Below are 27,212 nucleotides of genomic sequence, written 5' to 3'. Positions count from 1 at the left end.
GCCAGAGCCGCCACCGCGGACAGACGCCCACCCAGACCCTCCCCTATAGGTTAAGGTTTTACGGCCGGAGTCCGCACCTTTGGGGGGGGGGGTACTGTCACGTTCTGACCTTTATTTCCTTTGTTTTGTATTTATTTAGTATGGTCAGGGCGTGAGTTGGGTGGGCAGTCTATGTTTGTTTTTCTATGTTTTGGGGTATTTCTATGTTTCGGCCTAGTATGGTTCTCAATCAGAGGTAAGTGTCATTAGTTGTCTCTGATTGAGAATCATACTTAGGTAGCCTGGGTTTCACTGTGTGTTTGCGGGTGATTGTTCCTGTCTCTGTGTTTTGCACCAGACAGGGCTGTTTTTGGTTTTCCACGTTTATTGTTTTGTACTGTTTATCTTTGTTTATTAAACATGAATCAATATAATCACGCTACGTTTTGGTCCGCCTCTACTTCACCCCAAGAGAACCGTTACAAAGCCAGCTTCTTTCTATGGTGCTACCCGTTCCAGGGTTAGGACTGTAACCACCAGAGGACTTGAAAATGAGCCGGAGCTGACAGGATTACCAAATCTAAAGGTATTTTGGTTTCAGAGCGTTTTTATTTTTTTTAAAGAAAGAAGGTATATCAATGTGTAGGCATACTGTGTAATAAAATAGAGAATTGTGTACTAAAAACGTGAACGTGTTTTTGCAGAGCTTACGACCATGCCGACAACCATACGTGTAGTTCAGTGGACAAAGGGCTGGACAACAGGCCACACCGTAAAAAACAGATGTTTGCCAAGAAAGCGGTTAGTTAAGCTAAATTCTTAAAATGTATACACAGCATTTGTGTGTTGGAGTCACTTTTAATTTTTAATTGATCTACCGTTTTTATCGTAGGCCACTGTAATCGAAGAGGGTTCAGGGCGGTACCATTCTGCTCATCTGATGAAGGTGCTCATGGGTGAGATTCAAACTTTGAAGACCGAGATTGAGTCATTGAAGGCAGACCATCAGGAAGAGAAACATTCTCTGGGGGCAAAGATACGGGCGACAGCTGATGCATTGGTCCAGAGCCAGGCGGTTTTGGCGAAGAGTCACTACTCATTAGCGGAGAGTCAGGCGGCATTGGCGGAGAGTCAGGTGTAGAATGACGCATTGAAAAGGGCGAGGAACGAGATGGAGTCCCAATCCATGCCAGGCACACATGTGAGCTCTGGAACTCCACCTCCACCTGTTTTACTACAGTATGTATTGTAGACTGCACAGTAGCCTAATAAAACAAATAAACACATTTTGTTAATAAAATAATGATAAAAATACTCCATGTTGATTTAGTTATGGATCCATAACGAATTACTATGGGAAGAAATATCACTGATTTACAGAAATATTGGAACAAAGTTGTCTAATGAAGGCAAACAATTTAGAATCCTCCAATCCTGTAGCCTACTCCCAACGTCACGTTGTACAGCGCCATATTTTCCATTCCATCCTAACGGAAACCCAGAGGGTTTCGTTTTTCTCTGAATAGAAACACCATAATATTAATCAAATTAATTGAGCCAAATTTCTTAAAATCACTCCCAAATACTATGTTATTACAAAAAAGGTTTTAAATTATCTGGTAATGCCAATACGGAATACTATCAAATGCTTCTCAAGGATGCCCTCTGGTGGTCAAACTAGCAATAACTTGAAGTAACAGAAAAAAATGGCTGACAATTAAATGACGTGCCACAGAATGCTGCGGCAGCACGCAAGGTGTGCCGCAGTATGACACAACCCTTTAACTGTTGCAATCCATGCCTTCTGGTTGGGATATGTACGTACGGTCACTGTAGGGACAACATCATTGATGCACTTATTAATGAAGCCGGTGACTGATGTGGTAAACTCCTCAATGTTATCCAATGAATCCCTGAACATTTCAGTCTGTGCTAGCGAAACAGTCCTCTAGCTTAGCATCACCTTCATCAGAAGCTTTCCAGTTGAAGCTGAGAGAATGTCAATAGTGTGCAAAGCTGTCCTCAAGGCAAAGGGTGGCTACTTTGAAGAATCTCAAATATAAATTATATTTAGATTTTCTTAACACTTTTTTGGTTACTACATGATTCCATATGTGTTATTTCATAGTTTTGATGTATTCACTATTATTCTACAATGTAGAAAATAGTAAAAGTAAAGAGAAACCCTGGAATGACTAGGTGTCCAAACTTTTGACTAGTACTGTATTTAGTGCAATACATAGGATAGTTAAATAGGATAGGCCTGGACTAGAATACATTATATACATATAAAGTGGGTTAAAAGGTATGTAAACATTATTAAAATGACCAGTGTTACATGACGGTGTACAGTGCTTTCGGAAAGTATTCAGACCACATGATATTTTCCACAATTTGTTACGTTACATGCTTATTCTAAAATGGATTAACTTGTTTTTTCCCACCTCAATCTACACAAACTGATATCACATTTACATAAATATTCAGACCCTTTACTCAGTACTTTGTTGAAGCACCTTTGGCAGCGATTACAGCCTCAAATCTTCTTGGGTATAACACTACCAGTATAACAACATTTTGACATAAAAAACCGTAAACAAATAAATAATGATGAAATTATGAAAAATATTAATAACATTCCACCCATGAGGCCACTAGGTATTTTGACTGCATGAAAGAGCTACACCGTATTGTTGTAGAACAGAGAACAGACAGACTTAGCCAGTGAAATATTGCATCGCTGTTAGTTTCAGACATAATGTATTGTTATTTTTTAAATTCCAAGTTGGATGCAATGGCCCAATTGATTCCCAAGTCAACTCAAACCGCTGATGAATTTGAATTAGACACCGAGACTAAGTTAGGAATTACTCATGAATCAAGAATCATTCATCAGATTTGACAGAAACCAACACCAAATATACAGTAGTATAACCAAATAATAGTCTTATTTTAATTTAAGCTGACCACAAGTCCGGTGCATAGTAGTTTGGACGGAGTAGGTCTGTTAGACGTTAGCCCAGCAGGGATCACCAGGGTGCATCAACACAGAACAGAGATGTGCTGTGACACCGTGCAGAGAGGCTTGATGTCCCCTGTCGTTTCCTGTGTCCTGTCTTTGTTTTGGGGTGGGTGTTTGTTTTGGGTAGCGTCACAAGACATGACAGTTTACAGTCACCTCCAAAATGATTGACACCCTTCATAAACATCAGCGAACATGACTGTATAAAATAAATCATACAAATACTGAGCTATATTGTAAGCTCAGAAAATATGGAAAATTATATCATTTTATACAAACATAATTGGCCAGAGAAAGAGATTTTGTTTAACAAGTCATCATTTTGCATCTTAAAAAGATAGGTGTCAAAATGATGGGCACCTCTAAAGATTCTTATCGATAAAATCAAACAAAATCCAATCTGCATTAATGGTTAACTTTTTCATCTCAGCTTAAAGGGGCAATCAGCAGTTGCTACATCGATTTTTGGACGTATAAATTGATGATATGTACCCAATGATTCTTGAAGAATATAATTTATAAATTCCTCATGAGTTTAGTTCAACTGTCGTACCTAATCAGAACCCAAAATACAGCGCATTTGGAAAGTATTCAGCCCTGGACTTTTTCCACATTTTGTTACATTACAACCTTATTCTAAAATTGATTAAATACATGTTTTTCCTCATAAATCTACACACAATACCTGAATAATGGCAAAACTAAAACAGGTTTTTAGTATTCAGACCCTTTGCTATGAGACTCGAAATTGAGCTCAGGTGCATCCTGTTTCCATTGATCATCCTTGAGCTGTTTCTACAACTTGATTGGAGTCCACCTGTGGTAAATTCAATTGATTGGACATGATTTGGAAAGGCACACACCTGTCTATATAAGGTCCGACAGTTGACAGTGCATGTCAGTGCAAAAACCAAGCCATGAGGTTGAAGGAATTGTCCGTAGAGCGCTGAGACAAGATTGTGTCGAGGCACAGATCTGGGGAAGGGTACCAAAACATTTCTGCAGCATTGAAGGTCCCCAAGAACACAGTGGCCTCCATCATTCTTAAATGGAAGACATTTGGAACCACCAAGACTCTTCCTAGAGCTGGCCGCACAGCCAAACTGAGCAATCGGGGGAGAAGGGCCTTGGTCAGGGAGGCGACCAAGAACCTGATGATCACTCTGACAGAGCTCAAGTGTTCCTCTGTGGAGGTGGTAGAACCTTTCAGAAGACAACCATCTCTGCAGGACTCCACCAATCAGGTCTTCATGGTAGATTGTCCAGACTGAAGCCACTCCTCAGTAAAAGGCACCTGTAGTCCGCTTGGTAGCTTGCTTGGAGTTTGCCAAAGGGCAGCTAAAGGATTCTCAGACTACAAGATTTTCTGGTCTGATGAAACCAAGATTGAACTCTTTGGCATGAATGCCAAGTGTCACGTCTGGAGGAAACCAGGCACCGCTACGGTGAAGCATGGTGATGGCAGCATCATGCTGTGGGGATGGGAGAGTAGTCAGGATCAAAGTAAAGTTGAACAGAGCAAAGTACAGAGAGAATCTTGATGAAAACCTGCTCCAGAGTGCTTCACCTTCCAACAGGACAACGACCCTAAGCACACATCCTAGACAACGCAGGAGTGACTTCGGAACAAGTCTCTGAATGTCCTTGAGTGGCCCAGCCAGAGCCCGGACTTGAACATCTCAGGAGAGACCTATAAAAAGCTGTGCAGCGACGATCCCAATCTAACCTGACAGAGGATGTACAGAGAAGAATTGGAGAAAATCCCCAAATACAGGTGTGCCAAGCTTGTAGCGTCATACCCAAGAAGACCGAGTAAAGGATCTGAATACTTATGTAAATGTGATATTTCCGTTTTTTATTTTTTATAAATTTGCAAAAAATGTGTAGAAACATCTCAACATGATCAATAGAAACAGGATGCACCTCAGCTCAATTTTGAGTCTCATAGCAAAGGGTCTGTAAATAAAGTATTTCTGTTTTTTAGATTTAATAAATGTGCCAAAATGTCAAAACTGTTTTTGCTTTGTCATTCTGGGATATTGTGTGTAGATTGTTGTACTTTCCAAATGCACTTTATAAGCTTGTTTTACTAAAATGTTTGTAAATAAAGTAAGTGTATAAAAAAAAATATATATATATATATACATAGCCTGACATGGTTAAACTTATAATTGTAATATCCTGGATGGTCAGTCCTTGCACCCATAGCTCTGTAACATTTATTTGAGAGTGGTTACATTTTTCCAGCCCCATTCCTCAGCTTTTTACTGAAATGTGGTGGGAAGGATGCTTAATTATTGTTTCTATTGCTGATTGCCGCTTTAAGGAACTGTATTGTTGCCTTCCATGGCTTCCTGTTTCACTGGGATATAAAATGAGGTAATACGCATGTAAAAATCCATTTGTCTACCATCACCATTGTGAAAGGCAAGGAAACGAAAAGAGACAAATGGTTGTGGATTTTCATAAATCAGGCAATGGGTAAAAATAAAAAAAATTCAACGTCAACAAAAAAAGAATACTGCAATTAGGGCAGTAATTAAGATGTTTAAAACCACTGGAACTGTGGTAAACTTGCCTGGTAGAGGACGCATTTGTATCTTGTCCCACATATACTGAGGAAGATGGTTCGGGAGGCAAATAAAAATTCAAGGGCCACAGTTGGAGAATAACAGAACTTGGTGGCATCTTGGGGTCACCAAGATTCCAAAACTACAATTAGACGCCACCCCCATGCCAATAGGCTCTTTGGAAGAGTTGCTAGGGGGAAAAAGCCTGTTAAGCACAACAACAAATGTAAACACCTGGAGTTTGCGAAGCGGCATTGGCACTTGGATTGAAACCGGTGCTATGGTCAGATGAGACAAAAAATAGGGCTCTATGGCCACGCAAACCAGCGGTGGGTTTTGGCATTTAAAGGACAATGCATATGCAGAAAAGGACCTCATAACTACTATAACATATGGTGATGAATCATTGATGTTATGGGACTGTTTTGCTTGCATCGGTCCTGGGGCACTTGTTAAGGTCAATGGCATCATGAACTTTACCCATTACCAGGACATTTCAGCCGAAAACCTGGTTGCCTCTGCTTGGAGGCTGAAACTTGGCCTCAGGTGGATCTTCCAGCAGGACAATGACTCCAAGCACACATTAAAATCCACAAAGAAATGGTGATTTGACAACAACAACAAAAACATTTTGAAAATGGCCATGCCAGTCTCCGGACGTGAACCCATTGAAAACCTGTGGTTTGAATTGAAGAGGGCAGTCCATATGTGTACACTGAAGGATATCAAGGATCTGGAAATATTCTGTATGGCGGAATGGTCTAAGATTCCTCCCAGTGTGTTCTCCAATCTCAAAAACATTATATACTGTCAAAAGTCTAAGTGCCATTATCCTAGCAAAGGGAGGTTTCACAAAGCATTGAAACCAGCGGTGCCAATCATTTTGACACCTAACATTTTGAGATAAAAAAGGATTACTTGTTCAACAAAATCTCTTTCTCTAAACAATTTGATTAGTATACCATAATAGAACTGTCCAGGTTTTTTGAGCATACAATATAGCTCAGAATTTATATTATCTATTTGAGACAGTATTTTTTTACTCATCTTTATCAAGGGTGCCAATCATTTTTACGAGGTGACTGTAACACTGTAGTCGAGAGGAAAAGTGGGGCTGGCATGGAGGGATTGAGTTTCGAAAAGTTACCGGAGAAGTGAGGTTTAATAGTGAGTGAGAGATTCAAGAGAACGACAGACAACAAAGCAGGCATAGAGATACTGAAAGTGAGATGGGAGGACGGAGGGAGGGAGGGAGCCATGTCATCATGCCCTGTGAAACAAAATAGGGGCAAAATAGTGTAAGGGGGAGAGAGAGGCAGACAGAGAGCAACACATAACAGAGGAAGCGGGAGTAAAGAGAGCGTGAGAGAGAGAGGCAGATTAGACAAAAGGAGATAACACAGGTCGATTGAGAGGGAGAGATAGCGGTAGAGAGAGCGAGCGAGAGAGAGAAATGGAGGTATTTTATTCCCTTCCTAAATCCCTGTCATTTTTGTGATTTTTGCAGCTCACTGTAACGTGGTTGTCATGGTTACATGTAAAGATCGCATTTTAGCCTGGTCAAGCTTTGAAGCACATGGTTCCCCCAGTGCCTCATCCCTCTGTGCCTCATTTGCACCTGTGCCTCATTTCCCTTGATTGTATTTAAACCCTTAGTTTTCCTCAGTTCTTTGCTCTGTGTGTGAATGTTAGCACCCAGCCCCAGTGATGCTGTGAACATGTGTTGCTCCAGTTGGACTCTCTTGTGGTGGTACTCTGTTTTTGTTCTTGTTTATTTATTTTTGATTATCTTTTGAGGCTTTTTTCTGCTGTACCTACCACCTTGTGGATTTACCTTTTTGACTTGGAGGATTACCTTTGTTCTCCTGGAATGACTTTTGACGTTGTGGATTTATATTTTTGCCTGAACTTTCCTTCTACTTGATTAAAACACTGTCTCCAGTACTGCTGTGTCTGCCTCATCTTCTGGGTTCTGCCCACTATTAGTGGCTCAGTTTGCTAAGTGACTGTTTCTCACACCGGAGACCCGGGTTTGTAACCGGGTCCTGACAGGTGCGGTTTAAGTAAAAAAATATATTTGTCATGGAGCTGTCAAACAGTGAGCCTGTGTGTTAGTCTGTGTTGACATTAGTCAGACATTGTCACATTGGCACCATGTTGTCACATTCAAAAGCTCAACACTCTACTCTTTCTCTGTCTCTCTATCCCGCTAGCCCTTTCTCGCTCTCTCTCTTTTTCCTTCTCTCGCACCAGGAGCTTCTGGGGTAGAGTGGAACTTTCCCTGGTCGCTAGGAAACAGTCTCCGGGCTGAAAGACAAAGCAGGGCCTGGTCTCCATGGCAACTTCAGCAGTGTGAAGAGTGAATGGAGTTTGGGTAGTGGTGGTAGTAGTAGTGGTGTGTGTGTGCATGTGTGTGTGGGCAATAAAGGGGAGGTTGGTGATTATTCTTACAACAGTGTAGTGTCTGTGTCGGTGTGTATGGTGCCGCCTGTTTAGCCAGACAGTGACGGGCCCCCCACTCAGACACACACACACAAATTCACACACACAAATGAACCATACAGGTCCCTTAGTTCTATTTGACGAGCACACCCCTCACTCACCCAGCAATAGAAAATAGGCATCCAAAGGTCGAGTAGCTATTGGAATAGAGGGATGGTGCTAGAGAGAGAGAGCGAAAGAAAGGGAAAGTGAGGGGGAGGGGAGTCAGAGAGAAAGAGAACGGGGGACCGAGAGAGGAGAATACTCAATCGCTCTCACTTTACCCCCTCTTGCATGGCTCACAGTGAGAAATATGGCTCAATAGGCGTGTGAGGCATGTTTTTACCCTCATAGTTTGGCCGCTGTATCCTTCAGCTCGATGACAATTGTATGTGTGTGTGTGTGTATGTGTGTGTGTGCTTGACAGCGTGTGTCTGCGTGCCTGCCTGTGTGTTTGCACACATGTACAGTTGAAGTCGGAAGTTTACATACACTTAGGTTGTAGTCATTAAAAATAGTTTTCAACAACTCCACACATTTCTTGTTAACAAACTATAGTTTTGGCAAGTCAGTTAGGACATCTACTTTGTGCATGACACATGTAATTTTTCCAACAACTGTTTACAGACAGATTATTTCACTTATAATTCACTGTATCACAATTCCAGTGGATCAGAAGTTTACATACACTAAGTTGATTGTGCCTTTAAACAGCTTGGAAAATTCCAGAAAATTATGTCATGGCTTTAGAAGCTTCTGATAGGCTAATCATTTGAGTCAATTGGAGGTGTACCCGTGGATGTATTTCAAGGCCTACCTTCAAACTCAGTGCCTCTTTGCTTGACATGATGGGAAAATCAAAAGAAATCAGCCAAGACCTCAGAAAAAAAATTCTAGACCTCCACACGTCTGGTTCATCCTTGGGAGCAATTTCCAAACGCATGAAGGTACCACGCACAAACAATAGTACGCAAGTATAAACACCATGAGACCATGCAGCCGTCATACCGCTCAGGAAGGAGACGTGTTCTGTCTCCTAGAGATGAACCACACTTTGGTGCGAAATGTGCAAATCAATCCCAGAACAACAGCAAAGGACCTTGTGAAGATGCTGGAGGAAACCAGTACAAACGTATCTATATCCACAGTAAAACGAGTCCTATATCGACATAACCTGAAAGGCCGCTCCGCAAGGAAGAAGCCACTGCTCCAAAACCGCCATAAAAAAGCCAGACTACGGTTTGCAACTGCACATAGGGACAAAGATCGTACTTTTTGGAGAAATGTCCTCTGGTCTGATGAAACAAAAATAGAACTGTTCAGCCATAATGACCATCTTTATGTTTGGAGGAAAAAGGGGGAGACTTGCAAGCCAAAGAACACCATCCCAACCGTGAAGCACGGGGTTGTGAGGGTGCTTTGCTGCACCATGCATCATGTTGTGAGGGTGCTTTGCTGCACGAGGGATTGGTGCACTTCACAAAATAGATGGCATCATGAGGGTGGAAAATGATGTGGATATATTGAAGCAACATCTCAAGACATCAGTCAGGAAGTTAAAGCTTGGTCGCAAATGGGTCTTCCAAATGGACAATGACCCCAAGCATACTTCCAAAGGTGTGGAAAAATGGCTTTAGGACAACAAAGTCAAGGTATTGGAGTGGCCGTCACAAAGCCCTAACCTCAATCCTATAGAAAATTTGTGGGCAGAACTGAAAAAGCGTGTGCGAGCAAGGAGGCCGACAAACCTGACAGTTACACCAGCTCTGTCAGGAGGAATGGGCCAAAATTCACCCAACTTATTATGGGAAGCTGGTGGAAGGCTACCCAAAACGTTTGACCAAAGTTAAACAATTTAAAGGCAATGCTACCAAATACTAATGTATGTATGTAATACATAGACGCCACATACATACTAATGTATGTATGTAATACTAATGAGTGTATGTAAACATCTGACCCACTGAGAATGTGATGAAAGAAATAAAATCTGAAATAAATCATTATCTCTACTATTATTCTGACATTTCACATTCTTAAAATAAAGTGGTGATCTTAACTGACCTAAGACAGGGAATTGTTACTCGGATTAAATGTCAGGAATTGTGAAAAACTGAGTTTAAATGTAATTGGCTAAGGTGTATGTAAACATCCGACTTCAACTGTATGTGTGAGAACAGTAGGTCTTGTTGGCGAGGTGGATAATAGCACAGTGGCATTGCTCTTTAGTCAAAGGAACAGTCTATATGGTGTGCTCGGCTCTAGAGCAGCCAGAACTGGGTTCAAATACTATTTAGAATCTTTTCCAAAACTCCAATAACTTTGCTCTTGCCTGCCTAGTGTCAGATGGGTGGGGATTACAGATTTGAGACTATTCTCTTGGTCCATGAAGCCAGTTAAGCTCAATGAAGCACATATAAAGTATTTGAAATGACTTTGAATACTGTTGGAACCCGTTTTGCTTGGGGCTAGGCCAGATGGCTGCCAGGGGGTAGATTTGGAGTTTACTCACGAGGGAGAGGGGCTGCCTGGGCTAGGCTGGCGTTCTTCCACCCTCCTTACACTGGGATAGAGGGGTGGAGGGAGTGAGAGAGAGAGAGAGAGAGAGGGAGGTTGAGAGACAGAAGATACCAGCAGACGTTCTCTCCCACCTTCACCCTCCACACACTGGGATAGAGGGAGGGGTGGAGGGAGAGAGACAGAGAGCAGCAGACAAAAGCATGTTTGTGTTCATGAGAATGTGAGGGAGACAGTGGCCCTACTATGTGTGGAAGCAGTGTCAGCCTCGTCCTAGAGAACGAGGGGGGGTTAAGAAAGAGGGAGAGGGAGGTAGGAGGCATTGAGAGAAAGAGAGATGGAGAGTAGAGACAGCGAGTGAGATGGGGAGAAAAAGAGAGAGATAAGGGGGAGAGAAATAGACTAGAAAGTAATAGAATAGATAATCTGTCTCGTGTTGTATTTCTCCACACACACAAAAGCAGGGCTGGTTTATTGGGTTGCAATAGAGAGACCCTTTAGGGTTACAGGGAAAGGCAGAGAGGACAGACAGATTGACGCACCCACTCACACTCATCTGAACAAACACACACACACACACACACACCTGCACTGCATTCCATTTTCCATTCACCCAGGGCTAGGAGTGTATTCTCCCACGCAACACTCTCTCTTTATTGACTAAAAACTGCTTTGAATTGAGGGGAGATGAATGTGACATTTGAGGTAATGACTATGTGTGGCTGGAGGGATGGGGTGCGGGGGGGGCAGTAAAACACACTGTTGTTATATTGCTCTCCCTTAGTCACAGATCTAGGTTCATTTCACCCACACCCTATCATAACCTTCATCATTTAAGGGAAAATGACACAAACTGACCGCATAACAGTGTCTGTCAGGACGCTGATGCGCGCACACACACACACCATTGGGTCTGTATATGGATCACTGCCCTCTCCTGGTAGAAGAGAGTATGGCACTTCTAGTATTTAGGTCATGCCTGAGCCTTGTTAATCATACATACACATCAGAGGAGCTGGTGGGAGGAGCTGTAGGAGGAAGGGCTCATTGTAATGGCTGGAATGGAATTGATGGAACGGAGTCAAACCGCTGGTTTCCATATGTTTGATGTGTTTGATACCGTTCCATTTATTCCAGTCCAGCCATTACAATGGGCCCGTCCTCCTATAGCTCCGCTCACCAGCCTCCTCTGATACACATATGCACACACACACACACACACACACAAGTCGCGTTCGGAGAGATCCACCAATAATTCTTCTTCTCCTTTTCAAGGCAAGACAGCTGTATGTGTGTGCAGTGTGCAGTTTTATTGTAGGTAGATGCCATTGTACAAGAGCACACACACAACACATACAGTACACACACACACTCACACACAGGAAACACTTGAAAAACTCTCAGTTACTGTCACACTGCTACTCAAAACTCGATCACCCACATCAAATACACTCTTTCACAAAGAGGCTAATCTCATCAGGTGCATTGTCACATCGGCACCACAGTGTCACTCAACAGCTAAATATTGTCATATTAACAGTCACGGACGCATACAGTGTATTGATGTGTATTGATGTTTGTGTGGCTTAGTAGTAAGTATAGCCACGTTCCAGCCTCCCATCTACAGAGTTGCCTGACTTTACCGGAGAGATCCAATAGAATAGAAGGACTGACTCTGTGCCCCCCATTTATCTTACTCTTCTATTCTCTATCTCCCATTCTCTCTCATATTTCTATTTCTCTCTCTCTCTATCTACATATCTATCTCGCTCTCTCTTTCCCCCTCTCTCTCTCTCTATCTATCTCACTCTCTTTCTCTCATTTTCTCTCTCGCTCCCTCTCTAGAGAGATGTTTCCCCGAACCACAGATGTAGGCTCAGATTACACAACCCAAAGCTTAAGGGAGTTGGAAATACAACTGGCTGTAGGACAGTGGTTAGGGGTAATGTCTAGAGAAAAGAAGATTTACACACTAAAGAAATATAGCCACACGCTCATGCTTTGATGCAAAGTATGTGTTTAAGGTTCACTGTTTCAAAATTAGCTAACAGCTCTCTCTCTCTTCTCTCTTTGCCTTCCTGCCCTCCCTTCTCCTCCCTCCCTCAGACCATGTCGGAGTACAGCTCTTTGCTCAGTGACCTGTCTGAGAACATCACCAACGAGGACTTGGACCAACTCAAGTCAGCCTGCAAGGAGGACATCACAGAGGACCAGAGCAACACAATCACCTCCTCCAAGGAGTGGTTCAACTACCTGGAGAAAAACGAAAAGCTGGCACAGGGTGAGAGAGGGAGAATTTTCCAGGTTTCCCAGATCAACATTTGGGAAAGGAAGGGAGGAGGAGGAGGAGGAAGGGAGGGAGGGAGGGAGAGATGGAGGGGAGTGTAGGGCCCTATAAAATCTGTTGTATTTTTTGCCTGATTCCGTTTAGTTTAACTCCACAACAATGCTTAAACCACACCAGGAAATCGAAGGAATTTAGATTTTGGGGTGTAGTTACCCTTTAATTCATGTGCACACCAGCCAGAGACCGTTGTTTTGTTAGTAAAGCTTCTGTAGTGTTCACATGATTGCAGAGTTTGCTAAACAAATGGCCACAGGATTGATGCAAATAATCCTGATATCATTCTGCCAGATAGGCATAAGGCTAAATTGTAGTTTAATTGAGAAGGTTTTTTGGGAAACCTTTTCATCTCTACCAGAAGATGTTATCATTAGCATCATCATCGCTAGCGGCTACACAAAGTATATGAGTGCACCGCACACATGCACACAGACTTCGGCGTTCCTGTGCCCTTTCGGGAAGTTGCAGGAAACTACGAACCACTGATGCATTTTGTTCATGTCTTATGATTTACTTGGGTGAATTCATACATTTTCAAACAAGTTCAATACATGTAGTTGATTTCCTACTAAGGTCAATACATTTTGGAACATGGTTGAATTCCGTTTCAATGGGATTCCGTCAACGTTCTCCACAACACCGATTTTCATAGGGCTCTAGGAGTGGAGAGTGACCAGGAGAAGAATGACAAACTGGCACAGTGTGAGAGACGCAGAGAGAGAGAGGAAGGGGACGGAGGAGAGGGAGGGATGGAGGGTTGTTTCATGGCGCAAACGAGCGAAGATCTTATAACGCTTCAAATTGAATCCCTTTCATATTACAAATAGTATTCTTGCACAGGTCTTTGCTGTTTTGCACCTCAAAAATATCACCCGATGTTGCCCTTTTTATAGATAACCTGTCGTACATCGAGCACATCTTTGAGATCTCACGACGACCAGACCTGCTGACCCGGGTCATTGAGTATCGCACCACCGTACTCAAGATCTCTGAGGACGACGAGATCGACACCAAGCTCACACGCATCCCCTCTGCCAAGAAATACAAAGGTGTGTGTGCGTGTGTATGTGTGTGTGCGTGTGTGTGTGTGTGTGTGTGTGTGTGTGTGTGTGTGTGTGTGTGTGACACCAAGCACACACGCATTCCCTCTGCCAAAAAACATTCAACTTTTACTGAGACCCTTTTTTCTTTCTCTTTCTCTCTCCTCAGATATCATTCGCCAACCCTCTGAAGACGAGATCATCAAGTTGGCCCCTCCCCCTAAAAAAGTGTGAGGTCATCACCCCTGACCTTTGCACTTTGACCCCTGGCACTCCAACCATCTCGACCCCCCTCACCCCCGTTCTACTAACAGACACCACATGACACAGAGACTAGCAGCCCCTCTCCAATTAACCAATCAGATCGCCACGATGCTTTGCTGCCACGTCTGCCGCGATCGCCTCTTCCCTGACTGAAGGAGGAGGAGGAGACGAGCTCAAGATGAGAGAAAGATGGAGAGAACAAAAAAGAGAAAGAAAGAAAGACAGAGCCAAAGCTAAAATCCTAGCCCTCTTTGTTAAAAGAAGTGTGGGTTAGTTTGTGTTCCTGTAACACTGTTTTGAGAAAACGTGTGTACGTGTGTGTGTGTGTACGTGTGTGTGTGTGTGTGTGTGTGTGTGTGTGTGTGTGTGTGTGTGTGTGTGTGTGTGTGTGTGTGTGTGTGTGTGTGTGTGAGTGTGAGTGTGAGTGAGTGAGTGAGTGAGTGAGTGAGTGAGTGAGTGAGTGAGTGAGTGAGTGAGTGAGTGAACCGTTCCAGTTCGACCTAGATGTTGCAGGAAAAGCACCATTATATCAGATCCAGTAGTTACATCTCCTGTGTTGGGTCATTAGAATGAACCTGTTGTCATTAGTTACATACTGTAGATGTGCAAACATATTATTCAGTCAATCTTGCAGTGCACTTGAATTGCTATATCACTAAGGGGCAAATCCTAACTTCAGTCCAATGTTCACTTAGTCATGCATTGGGATACTAAGTGAAAATGTGACTTAAGTGGAAGTTAGAACTTAGCATTATGCATTGCTTTATCAGAGTTGAGCAAGAAGACGCCTATAATACAGGTGTCATATTCCCTTTATTCAAAACTCGGATGACATCAGATCATTGGATTTTAAAAAGTATTTTGTTAGATAGTCTTAAAAAAAAAAGCCAATATTTGCCTTTAGACCAGCCATAGCATGGAATTATCGAAGAAGAAAAGGTTATGATATTAAGTTTATGTATTCGGTAATTCAACGTTAATCAAATGTTATCGCTTAAACAGTCACACTTATTTACCCTCATTGCGATTTTACACAGAGATTTAATGCTCCTTTGCTGCGAAATCTTATTATAAAAAGATACCTTATTGTAAAAACGTATACAAAATTATTATATTGATCAACTTAAAACACTTTATGAAGCAGTATATGAACTATATGATGTGAAAAAAAGTGAACAATATATTTTATATCCTTATAAAATATATTTAAATGTTTTTTTTATATAGTTAATATAGTGCTTCATGTGGTGTTGATCAATATAATATTTTTGTATATGTTTTATCATACGCTTTTACAATAAGGTTTACCTATAAACGTAACTATTTTACTCGATAACAACAGCAACAAAAATGTTTATTGGACAGTTACTTTACTTTAGTGGCAGGGCCTCTAGACAATTTTCTCCAGTGCCAAGTCAGACACCTGAGATGGTAGCCTATGATTAAAAAAGTAAGCTATTTCATCTAACATATCAAGGAAATGCAGGATGGATATTTTGATGTGCAACCTGTCAAAATAGGATCCAGAATTATCCGATAGATTATTGGCTCTTCAGAGAATTTGCCGATATCTATGTGCATATTGGCGTATAAACTATTATTCACCACCTGAGGAAGTGGGAACTTAACCATGGAGGCTAATTGATTAATCTATCAGTAAATGCAGGCTAATGTTCTACAAAAACCTTTCCAGCGCTAGACTAGGCTACTTGATGTAAAGCCTATTCACTGCAAATGGCGCACTCGGCTCCGCTACGCGGGTGCATCAAAACCATACTTACTACAGCCTACTGCGGTTGTAAAGTAGGGCCGTGAACTCATTGTTAAGAGGTACATGATATACTCACAGAAAGCTGTGACTCTCCTCTCTGTAACTAAAATAACAGTAGTTGCTTGTTTTTCTCGCGATAGCCTTTTGAGCAACATATGATTGTGCTTCTCCGAATGCATTTCTTCCTCCTCTGTGCGCAAACAGTGGGGAGATGGAGTGAGAGTCAGCAGCCGACAAAACGAAACAGGGACAGGGCAAACTTTCCTAAGTAGGAATCAACATAATGTATAGGCTATTACAGTTGACACAATAATGGTTTTAGAACAATCTACATGAACGTTCTGTATCAAAATCACAGAAAAGGACCGACGTAAGTCAAAATGTTTCGGTAAGAGGAAAGCAATGTCGGTGTGGGCAACTTTCCGTTTGTCGTCCCATCTTCAAAATATAGAAACATTTGTCTTTCTGCTCAGACAATGCCACTCGGAATTCCAGCCGAATAGTTTTTCAGGACGTAAAACAACTGACCAATCACAGAGCAGGGAAGACGACTGCTTCTGAAAGGAAATGTAAGGAAAGAACAAAATGGCAGAAAGAAAAAAAACAGGCTCAATATCATGAAAACAAAGTAGAATATATAAATCAATGATATACAGTCAATTGCTCATAATCGCCTTTGTGAAATGCCCAAATACTGCATGAGTCATCAATAAACACACAACAGTCAACTGCACTCTGAATAATCTCATCCCTAATCCCTAACACATTTTGAGCTGTCTCAGCCATTGTACATCAATAAAAATAAAAAATCAAGACTGTTGATTCAAATGAAATAATTACTCATTTACGTATATTTACACTGTGTTTCATCCCTGCGAAGAAGCCTTAGCAGAATTGGTGTATGTGACAACTAATGTGTCAAATGTGAAAATGTATGTGTTGAAGTGTGGTTGCACCCGCACACCAGTGGAGACTTGCTGAAGGGAGGACGACTCATAAAAATGGCCAGATTGGAGTAAATGGAATGGCATCAAACACGTTGACTCCATTATACTCCGTTCCAGACATTATCATGAGCCGTCCTCCCCTCAGCAACCTCCACTGGCGCACACATCAAGTTCAGTCTCACGCGTAAAGAAGTGGACTATATTGTAAGTTTGCTGAGCACTTCGCGAGTGGTCCGTGTAGATGTCTGCTAAACTAAAGGGTCTAGGCAGGGACAGTGATCACCTGTGTGTGAGCTTAAGGCTCCCGGGGTTTCTTGAGCCAAATGGAACCTTTTCTGATGTCCTAAGAGCTCAGAAAGACTTACACACAGACCTTTCTATAATTGTATAGTCACAGCACAATGGCCACCACTTTCTCTGAAAAAAACAAACAAACAAAAACACTTTTCTCTCCTATAACCCCTACCCTCACCTCTCCCCCCATTCCCTCTTTCCCTCCCCCCAGTGCCAATGACCAAGCCTTTTATTTCGATCGCAGATTTTGTGATCTGTTTTTGTAAAGCTCGCCGTTTATCGTAGTGTTGGAACTGATTTGTATCCTATGCATTTAACTTTATTTGTTAGCGGTGGCTGCTGCTAACAAACCCTGTGCTGAAATGTGTTATTTGATCCGAGATATGTTGCTAGGGGCAGCATTAAAGTATGGTTATAATCAGGGTTGGGTTAACCTGATCCTGGATCTGTTGCTAGGGAGAAGGAGTACAGTATTGCAGGCAACGGCACTCAGTTGTACTTAACCGCTATGATCTGTGGGTGCTGGTCGACAGGGTAGGTAGGTAGGTAGGTAGGTGCTCGTCTTGCTGGGGAGCTTGCATCAGACGACCATTGTAGATCCTCTTAGGCCTACTATCGCACTAACCACTTACAGAGTTCTGGAGATAAACATAGGAATTGTCCTTACTGTAAAACTTTGGGGGGGGAATTGTTTTTAGTTTTTTTGATCAATTCTTTGGTGTAGATTCTTATGAGGATCGCAAGGGAGGTGTTTTCTTGTTTGTTTTTGTCTTGCGTGTTGTTGTTGTTGTTTTTTCATGCTTACAGTATGTAGGGAATTGTGAATCTCGGTGTTTGTGTACAAGTGACCATTTTTTCAAGTCAGAACTCCATTATAGGTCATGGACTGTGTCATGTTAGCATTTGTGTGGTAGAATATCAGTAGAGAAATGGATAAACCTTACACACATACACACACAAACACTCATAATACAAATCAATGGCCAGATACCAATAAGGATCAACCTTCACTTTACAACATTCAAATTATTCTCATGTCTAAACACATATGTATTTGGTTATCCATGTTTGTTTGGTTGCAGCTACTGTATATACATAATTCTATATTCCAACTCACACCCAGAAAAATCATTCAAGCGATGAGGAAGTTGCCATATTCGTTACTAAGAATGCAAACCCCTTTTCCTGTGAAAAGGTGTAATGAAAACCCCTTTTCATACCCTTTTTCTCTCTCTCCCCCCTTTTACCCTTTGTCTTCCTCAGACCCCCCCCATGAATCAGCCTATCTTTCGAGTTTTCTATATCTATGGTAAAACTCTAAATAGGGTCCAACCCATGGCGCTCGGTGTGGGTTTGATATATTTCTTATTGGTTAGAAGTCACGTGTATGACATCGCTGTGCTTTTTATGTGGCCATTGGCACAAATAATAACAACATATCACTCACAAATGATGTCAATTTGGAATTCCGTGTACCAATTACATATCAAGTTACAAAAGAATGCTGCAAAAAAATGTGTATTAGAAAAATAATCAAATCTAAGTAAAAAATAAACATAGCCTATATGACAAATATATATGTAACAATATAACCAAGACATACAATAGACCTAAAATTAATGATCATTTTAAGACGTAAGACAAAGCTAACCGTTATAGAGAGCTCATCAAACTACAATTCAAATTCAAACTATTCAAGCTACAGGAGTTTGACTTTTCCCTTTATCCCTTCGTTTACATTCAACATACTGAAGTTATGATGGAAGGGATTTTACAGTAGTTAATTTTCCTATGTTTACTTTTCAATTTTGGGGGGGGATTAGGTTGTACATATATATGATGAATTTATATCAATATGTTGGTTTCGTAATGGATTAATTTATTTTATGCCAATGTATTGTTTGTTTTTGTATTTTTGAAGTATTCTGATATGTTCACTAAATGGGGTAAAAACGTGTCACTTATCTGATATTAAGTAAGGATTGATCAGAGACCACACTTCAATTTAGATTTTAATCTCTGTATCTCTATCCATGTTTTTATCTTTAAATATGGAGTTAGGGGTTTCGTTGTTTTTATTAAGTTAGGAGATATAACCATCCTTCCTTCAAAAAAAAAACTGATTGTATTCTATTATTGTATTTCATTTGTCTTCTTATCGTCGGATGTATTTTACAACACACACGCCAACTACACAAACTGTTATCCAGACAGTTGCTAAATTGCAACAGGATATCCATTGTGATTATCTCTTCACGTCATTTGTTGTTGTTTTTCATTGTGGTTGTTTTTATTGGATTATTGTCTTTGTTTTTGATAGAGATGCTTTTGTTTGTTGTGCCGTGAAATGTAACTATCTGAAAGCAGGCCGCTGGGTAGAAAAGTCTCACTCAGAAGAGTTTGTTCCATTCCTGTTCATTTTCTTTTCTTTTTTTTTCTAGCTGTGGAAAAAAAGTGTTGATTTGCAGTTGTGATAGAGAGGTAGAGGAGGGATGAATTTGGAGTCAGTGCAGTGTAGCAGTAGATGAAAACCCAGGCCCAAATTACACTAATTGCAAATCAAATCATTTCCCTGAGACTAACAACTTGCTAAGTTTATCGGTTTTAACAGGTTTCAACTGGTTAGCCGCTCACAATTCCAACAGTGTTAACATAGTATGTGAACCTGCATTGTGATTTCCTTTATCTAAGGTAGATTGAATTTGGGGCCTGAGTTGGATTTGAAGTGGCTGGTGAACTATACATTACAAAGGTCTTAAAGAATAAGTTCATTATTTTACAACTTAATGTTTGATGGTTCCTTATCCATTACAGTTTATCCTGGCTCATAGACTACGTTCAGGGTAAGGAACCATTCGACATTAAGTAGCAAAATGACAAACTTATCCTTTTAAGGTGTTGAATGTTTTCAGGACTCACACATGATGCTGTACAGTAGGCTAGAGAGGTTGTGTTGAGTATTTTTATGTGGAGTTTTGTGTGCTTGGCAAGAAGTTAGTGAGGTTGGGGATTTTGAATGTCTGAAGTTGGAAGATATTTGTACAGCAGAAACAACATTGACAAACATATATATTTTCACGTTCATTGCGTGACAGATAGAGTGAAAGAGCAAAAATCAATTGAAATTGTGACCATGCATTTTTAATGCATGACTATTCAACCTTCTAGCACTAAATAGCAAAATGTGACGTGACAATTTTCAAATAAACATTTACATTAATATGCACAAGAAGCAAGCTTTCACACCATATAGTAAAAGTGCCAACTTTATAGTTTAGTTGCAAAACCGCTAGGGAGGCGGATGGGAGACTTGACAAATCCTGATGCTTGTATGTGCTGTTAACATGACAGAATAATAAAAACAAGTGTACAGTATGTGTACTGAACAATCTCTCAGAGGCTACGTCCCGAAATCCACACTGGCGTACTATTTAGAATGCAGCAGTATGTATGCTAGTGTGGATATCGGGATGGAGACTCTTTATTTTAGACGGAAGTTGAAGGCCGTTTTTGGCGGCAGTAAGAAGCCATTTTCAGTGTGTGTTTTTGCAGTAGAGACTAGCTAGCAGCATTTGTTGTGCCGTGTTTTAAGGTGCTCTGCGAGAGGTGAGTTCAACAAGGCGAACCGTATGCGAATGTTTGCTAACAGAAGCTAACACGTTCCATTTGGTTTGTGCCAGCTGCAAACGTTTGCTAACATTAACAGCTTAAAAAGGTAGTGTGCAGCAAACATAATAAGAGTCTGTTTTGGGTCTAAACTTTTTAAAAAGTGGCTATTTGCGGCTTCACTGTTACAGTTTTGAATGTTTATTGTTCAATTGAGATTATTACTAGGTATTCTAACATTGTTGAACTCCCCTCAGGTCGGTGTCGGGGCCATATATTTAGAGAGTTTGGACATTGTGTTTCTATAATGCACTTATATTCCATATGGCAGTCATGTTAGCTCCCCATTATTACATTGGCAATATTGAGTTCATTGAATTTCTGACATTTTAAACAATGCTATATCTAACTGAACATCTAGAATTACAATTACAATCCAAACGCTCATCATGAATGGATAAATGGAATACTTGAAATCACTATGCGTTCTAACAGTTGGCCGAACTCTAAATATATGGCGCTGGTCAGTGTTAATCATCGTAACTGCAGTGGTGTGGTCCCGTCAACGTGAGTAGAGGTCATCATCGTAAGGTCACGAGTCATGACGTTCCTGTGCTTGGTTAAGGATAGACTAGGGTCTATGTCCTAATAATATCGCCTTTCTTCTGAAGTGTACACTGGTCACTACTTCCCACACATACGTAAATGCATTCTATGTAGCTAGGTATGGGCTAGCTAGAGGGAGTTTCCACCATATTTCGTATAACAGCTATTTCCTTTCAAAGCAGCGAAGGGAAGTGTACAAGTGCACACTTTGGGTGGAAGGATAGGTCATTGGGATGTAGCCTAGATATAGGCATCTAACCGTTTGATTTTAACATGAAGGAACTTTAGATTTCTGGCGGAATTCCACCAGGGGTTTAAAGCAGGCAAGAAGTAGCCTATCTAAATACATGATCATGTCCCCCTATTCATAATTTTGACCCTCAGACGTGAAGAAAAGTAAGAGAAGGTATTTCTTAATGGATCACTGCATATCATATCTGGGTGTTGGAAAGTGTTGTATTTATGAACCTGTTTAAATATGACATCACAGACTGAGACTGATTTCACTGAGCCACAACACAATAGGCCACTATGTTCTTAGTGAGTAAGTTCAAAAGTATTAGTCAACCTGCGGTACCTTGCATACTGTAGTACTCATAAGCATAACGGAACCACAACATCTCCGTGGTAACAAAACATTTGATAAATGCAGGTCAAAGGTCAGGTTTCCTCTGATTAGCCAATGAAATGGTCTCAATCTTACCAAAATGACAGGATGTTGCATCAGTCTGAAGGAGTTGCTTGTCTTGAAGCTCTGTTCTCACCATGTGGTAAAGAGGATGGCCGCATTCCAAACCGACTAGATAGCAGACATCTTCCAGATCTCACGACTGGATAGGTGTTTAACAATTAACTAGCCACATCATATGATAGCAATTTAATGCCCTACTGCGTACTCGATGACGTAGCACAGAACCATTGGTTGATTCAATTCAATGCCTGCAATGTACTCGGCCTGGAAAGCAAACTATTACAACTGCATCCACACCTTGCATTGTTATCATATCTCCCACTGGATGCCATAGGCTATATGCTGTTAGATTTTATTAGAATTCTTATTTTACAGGACCAAGAAAAAAAAAAGGATTTATGACAGCAACAAATAAATAAATAAAATATAAGGTATTACAATATGTATTAAAATAAATACCGACCTACAGATGTGGCTTTTGTCCTGATTTACATGAGACTAAACTGAAATGATGCCATTTTGTCATTGTGCTAAAATTATTATAAATATTATATTATATATTAAAATATATTTGCTAACCTACTGATTTGTCTTGAGTGATCTTTTCTTTCCTAGTCAATTGGCTAGATTTTCAAGCAATTCAATACAGTTTAATACCTCAGTAACTTTCAACCAGATATTATCAACCAGCAAATGTCCGTGATTTTTGTGGGAGATGTCGCCACTTTCTCTTTTGTTTCCCGCCACTTCAAGTGGTGGGTGTTGTTGGCTAATCTGTTGCAGATTGGTGAAATTCCTGAGCAGTTTCCTTCCTCTCCGGCAACTGAATTAGGAAGGACACCTGTATCTTTTGTAGTGACTGTGTGTACTAATACACCCATCCAAAGATTATAAGGCTCAATAAAGCTAGTTGTCTTGACTACTTTCCTATGTCATTCTCGCTGGCACCAAAGGTTTTAAAAAAAGTGTTGATAGAGGACAGAATGCGGTCGTACAATTAAATAATTGGCCTTTACAGTGCCTTCGGAAAGTATTCAGACCCCTTGACTTATTCCACATTTTGTGACATGACAGCCTTATTCTAAAATGGATAAAAATATATACAAATCCTCAGCAATCTACACACAATACCCCATGACGAAGCAAAAACAAGTTTTTAGACATTTTTACAACTGTATTAAACATAAAAAACAGGACTACCTTATTTACATAATTGTTCAGACACTTTGCTATGAGACTCGAACTTGAGCTGAAGTTCATCATGTTTCCGTTGATCACCCTTGAGATGTTTCTACAAATTGATTGGAGTCCACTTGTGGTGAATTCAATTGATTGGACATGATTTGGAAAGGATACGCACCTGTCTACATAAGGTCCCACAGTTGACAGTGCATGTCAGAGCAAAAACAAAGCCTTGAGGTCGAAGGAATTGTCCGTATAGCTCCGAGACAGGATTGTGTCGAGGCACAGATCTGGGGAAAGGTAACAAAACATTTCTGCAGCATTTAAGGTCCCCTTGAACACAGTTGCCTCCATCATTCTTAAATTGAAGAAGATTGGAACCACCAAGACTCTTCCTAGAGCTGGCCCCCAGCCAAACTGAGTCATTGGGGGGGATGGGCCTTGGTCAGGGAGGTGACCAAGAACCTGATGGTCACGCTAACAGAGCTCTAGATTTCCTCTGTGGAGATGGGAGGGCCTTCCATAAGGACAACCATCTCAGCAGCACTCTACCAATCAGGCCTTTATGGTAGAGTGGCCAGACGGATGCCACTTCTCAGTAAAAGGCACATGACAGCCCACTTGGAGTTTGCCAAAAGGCAACTAAAGACTCTTAGAACATGAGAAACAAGATTCTCTGCTCTGATAAAACCAAGATTTAACTCTTTGGTCTGAATGCCAAGCTTCACGTCTGGAGGAAACCTGGCACCATCTCTACGGTGAAGCATGGTGGTGGCAGCCATCATGCTGTGTGGATGTTTTTCAGCTGCAGAGACTAGGGAATTTTACAATAACCCACGTAACTAGTAGACAGTAAGTAAAAAATCATGATGTACAAGACACCTGTCTGATTCGTGCCTGTCTGAGTGGACTGATCCATTGTGGAGGCCATGGGGATGGTACAGTCCATCAGTCTAAGGGTGATTTCACATATAGTCCTCTTTAAAATAAGTGATCTCAGTCCTCAAGAAAGTGAACTGGGTTAAAACAAAAAAATAATTGCAAAATAACTCAGTTTCTCTTTTGTATTCACACTGCCCTTGCATTTGAATGAGGACTCTTCTGCAAGTTCACTTCACCTAGTCCTCTTTGCATTCACATTGCCATGTTTAGAAAGGAACCAAGATTTCTTTGTAACATGCATTCTGGGTTTTTACAAAGTGTAGGACAAGCCATTCAATCAGAATGTGTTATCGGACAGCCTGCTTAGATATACCTGCTTACCTTTTGGATTGCATTTCATTCAAATATGAGACATAATAATTGTAATCAGAAGACACTATTAACATCTACATAGCAATAGAATAACTGCAGAATAAATAATGCTGTAATTTAAACTTGTATGCCCAAGGTAGGCTACTGCCCTTTTAAGAGCTAGAATAGATGTTGTACCCTTTCTGTGCATCCTTGACAATCGCTATTCAATATCCATATTTAGGAGACAAGAAAACAGCAATTGACTTAATTGTAAAAGAAAATCGAGGAGAGAGGAAACCCCAAATTAACTGTTAAATATGCCTGGCTGTCATGCCCTGGCCTAAGTTATCTTTGTTTTCTTTATTATTTTGGTTAGGTCAGGGTGTGACATGGGGGATTTATGTGTTTTCCCCGGTCTAGGGTTTTTTGTATGTTTATGGGGCTGTTTCCTTTCTAGGTAGTTTGTAGGTCTATGGTTGCCTAGATTGGTTCTCAGTTAGAGGCAGCTGTCTATCGTTGTCTCTGACTGGGAACCATATTTAGGCAGCCATATTCTGTGGGCACTTTGTGGGTGGTTGTTTCCTGTCTTTGTGTTCTCTGCACCAGATAGGACTGTTTCGGTTTTGCAACGTTTGTTATTTTGTAATTGTGTTCATGTTTAGTTTCTCTTATTAAACACCATGAACTCTAACTACACTCCATTTTGGTCCTCCTCTACTTCGACGGAAGAAAGCCGTTACACAGGCTTTATAAAGCATCCATATATGTCTACAGAAATAAGACAGATCCTGCTTCTGTTGCATGTTTTGAGTATTTGTTTAATAGACTATTGGTTACGTGAGCACCAAGCCTCAGGCAAGACAACATGTCAGAAACAATTTCACAAACTCGTCTGTTTTTGAGAAATTTCACAAATTCGTTAGACCAGCCTCTCTGCTATTATTTATAATTTATTCCGTGTTGTTTACATTTTTTAAATAATAATAATAATAATAACCCTGCTTTTTCCTTGATATCCTTATTTTTATTATTACTATTTGTCACGAGTCCGACCGAGGGTGGCTTCCCTTCCCGGTCGGGTGGCGCTCGGCGGTCGTCGTCACCGGCCTATTAGCTGCCACTGATTGTCTTTCCTCCCCCTCCTTGTATGTTTATTGGTAGCACCTGTTTGTGAATGATTAGTTGGGCTTTATTAGACAGCCGGCCTGCCTGTTTGTTGTGCGGGATTAATTATTGTGACCTTCGGTTCTGTAGTAGAGGAACGTGTTTGTTCCTGGTCGTGTATTTCAGTTGTACATTTTTCGTCCCCCGTGTTTGGGGCCGTTTGCTTGTGAGCACCCTGTGGTGCGTTTGTGCATTAAAGAGCACAGCATTGCACTCTCTGTCTCCTGCGTCTGACTCCACACCCACGACACCCGGAGCGTTACACTATTATTATTATATTCATTATGATCATCATTATAATAATAGGTAATAGGTCATTATCATTAGTAGGCTTAGTTTAGCAGACTAGTTTAACCACCATCGAGCTGTAGGCCTAAGAGCACATCCTGTTTAGTCTTATTAATACCATAACTTAGTTAGGCCTATTTTTCAATACTTATGTAGGCTACTGTATCAATCAATAATGTATTTGTTCTTCTCATCACACAGCATAGGAGTCATTCATGATTTGAAATTCAATCAAGCATTTTAGTTTAAAATACAACAACAAAGCAACCATTTATTAACTGGTGTAAACAATACATAGGCCTAAACTGTTCCATTTCTGAAATTGCATTCATGAATGTGCCAAATCCTTTCAGCCAATTTGTATCTTTAATATATGTCAGGCAAACAAGTTCCCTACCTTCACCCTTTTCCACTTGCCTCCTCCATTTTTGTAGTCATGCCATCAGTTTGTTGTAAGTTTGGATTGAGCAGACATTCCCATATATTTTCAATAGGTGCATATGTGACATAACTCTGTTTCTATTCATAATAACATTCATAAATCTAATTTAAAAAGACATTTTTTCCATAGAGAATGTTTTATATTAATCAGCATATTTGAGTTAAACCATAACATTTGTTATAACATTTTTTGTATATTTTCTGGAGGATAAAATTGAAATTGTAACCACCTTTGTATGGCTTGTTTAAGAAAGGGTGATGCTTAAAAAAAAAACATTTTCAATTAGTTGGAAATGAGAAGTAATAAAGGCGAAAAGGCCATTTTATAAAGGATCGGTATAAAGGCAAAAAGGCCATTTTGAACAAAGGATGAGGCTTTTTTAATAATCTACTGGATAACCATTTTGGGTTTAAGAATAACTTATGTAAGAGTGAAGCTTTTAGTGAGAGGTTTAAAGCTTTAATATATAATAATTCTAGCCACCCAAACTCATATTCATTTTATAAATAGGCACTTTTAATTTTGTCTGGCTTAGCATTCCAAATAAAATGAAATCTTTTTTGCTCAAGTGATTCAAAAATGGAGTTGTCTGGAGTAGGTAGTGCCATTAGTAAGTAAGTAAACTGATAGGACCAAAGAGTTTATCAATGTGATTTTCCCATAAATAGACAAGTATTTACCTCTCCATGGTTGTAGAATAGTATCTACAGTATTTTTTGCAAACTTTCCATTGAAATTGATTGTGGTAAATTGATTTTAAAAAATTGA

The 27,212-nt window shown here is 40.6% G+C and overlaps 1 protein-coding gene across 2 annotated transcripts in view; it reads left to right on the top strand.

Moving 5' to 3' along the window:
• The window catches only part of LOC112214567 (astrocytic phosphoprotein PEA-15), a 62,484-nt gene extending 39,770 nt beyond the window's left edge, over positions 1-22,714 (top strand). The window contains exons 1-4 of one of the 2 annotated variants that reach the window (XM_024373409.2): positions 12,490-12,511; positions 12,676-12,850; positions 13,807-13,962; positions 14,123-22,714. In XM_024373409.2, the coding sequence (XP_024229177.1) occupies positions 12,679-12,850; positions 13,807-13,962; positions 14,123-14,187 (393 nt within the window). In that variant the 5' untranslated portion in view covers positions 12,490-12,511; positions 12,676-12,678 and the 3' untranslated portion in view covers positions 14,188-22,714. Of the gene's footprint in view, positions 1-12,489; positions 12,512-12,675; positions 12,851-13,806; positions 13,963-14,122 lie in introns of those variants that run through there. The other variant, XM_024373411.2, reaches the window with a different exon arrangement.
• Positions 22,715-27,212: the final 4,498 nt, after the last annotated feature.

The sequence above is a fragment of the Oncorhynchus tshawytscha genome, linkage group LG15 (assembly GCF_018296145.1).
Source record: "Oncorhynchus tshawytscha isolate Ot180627B linkage group LG15, Otsh_v2.0, whole genome shotgun sequence".
Lineage (NCBI taxonomy): Eukaryota > Metazoa > Chordata > Actinopteri > Salmoniformes > Salmonidae > Oncorhynchus > Oncorhynchus tshawytscha.
Note: the sequence above shows the minus strand (reverse complement) of the source record. Positions and strands in the feature narration are given on the sequence as shown.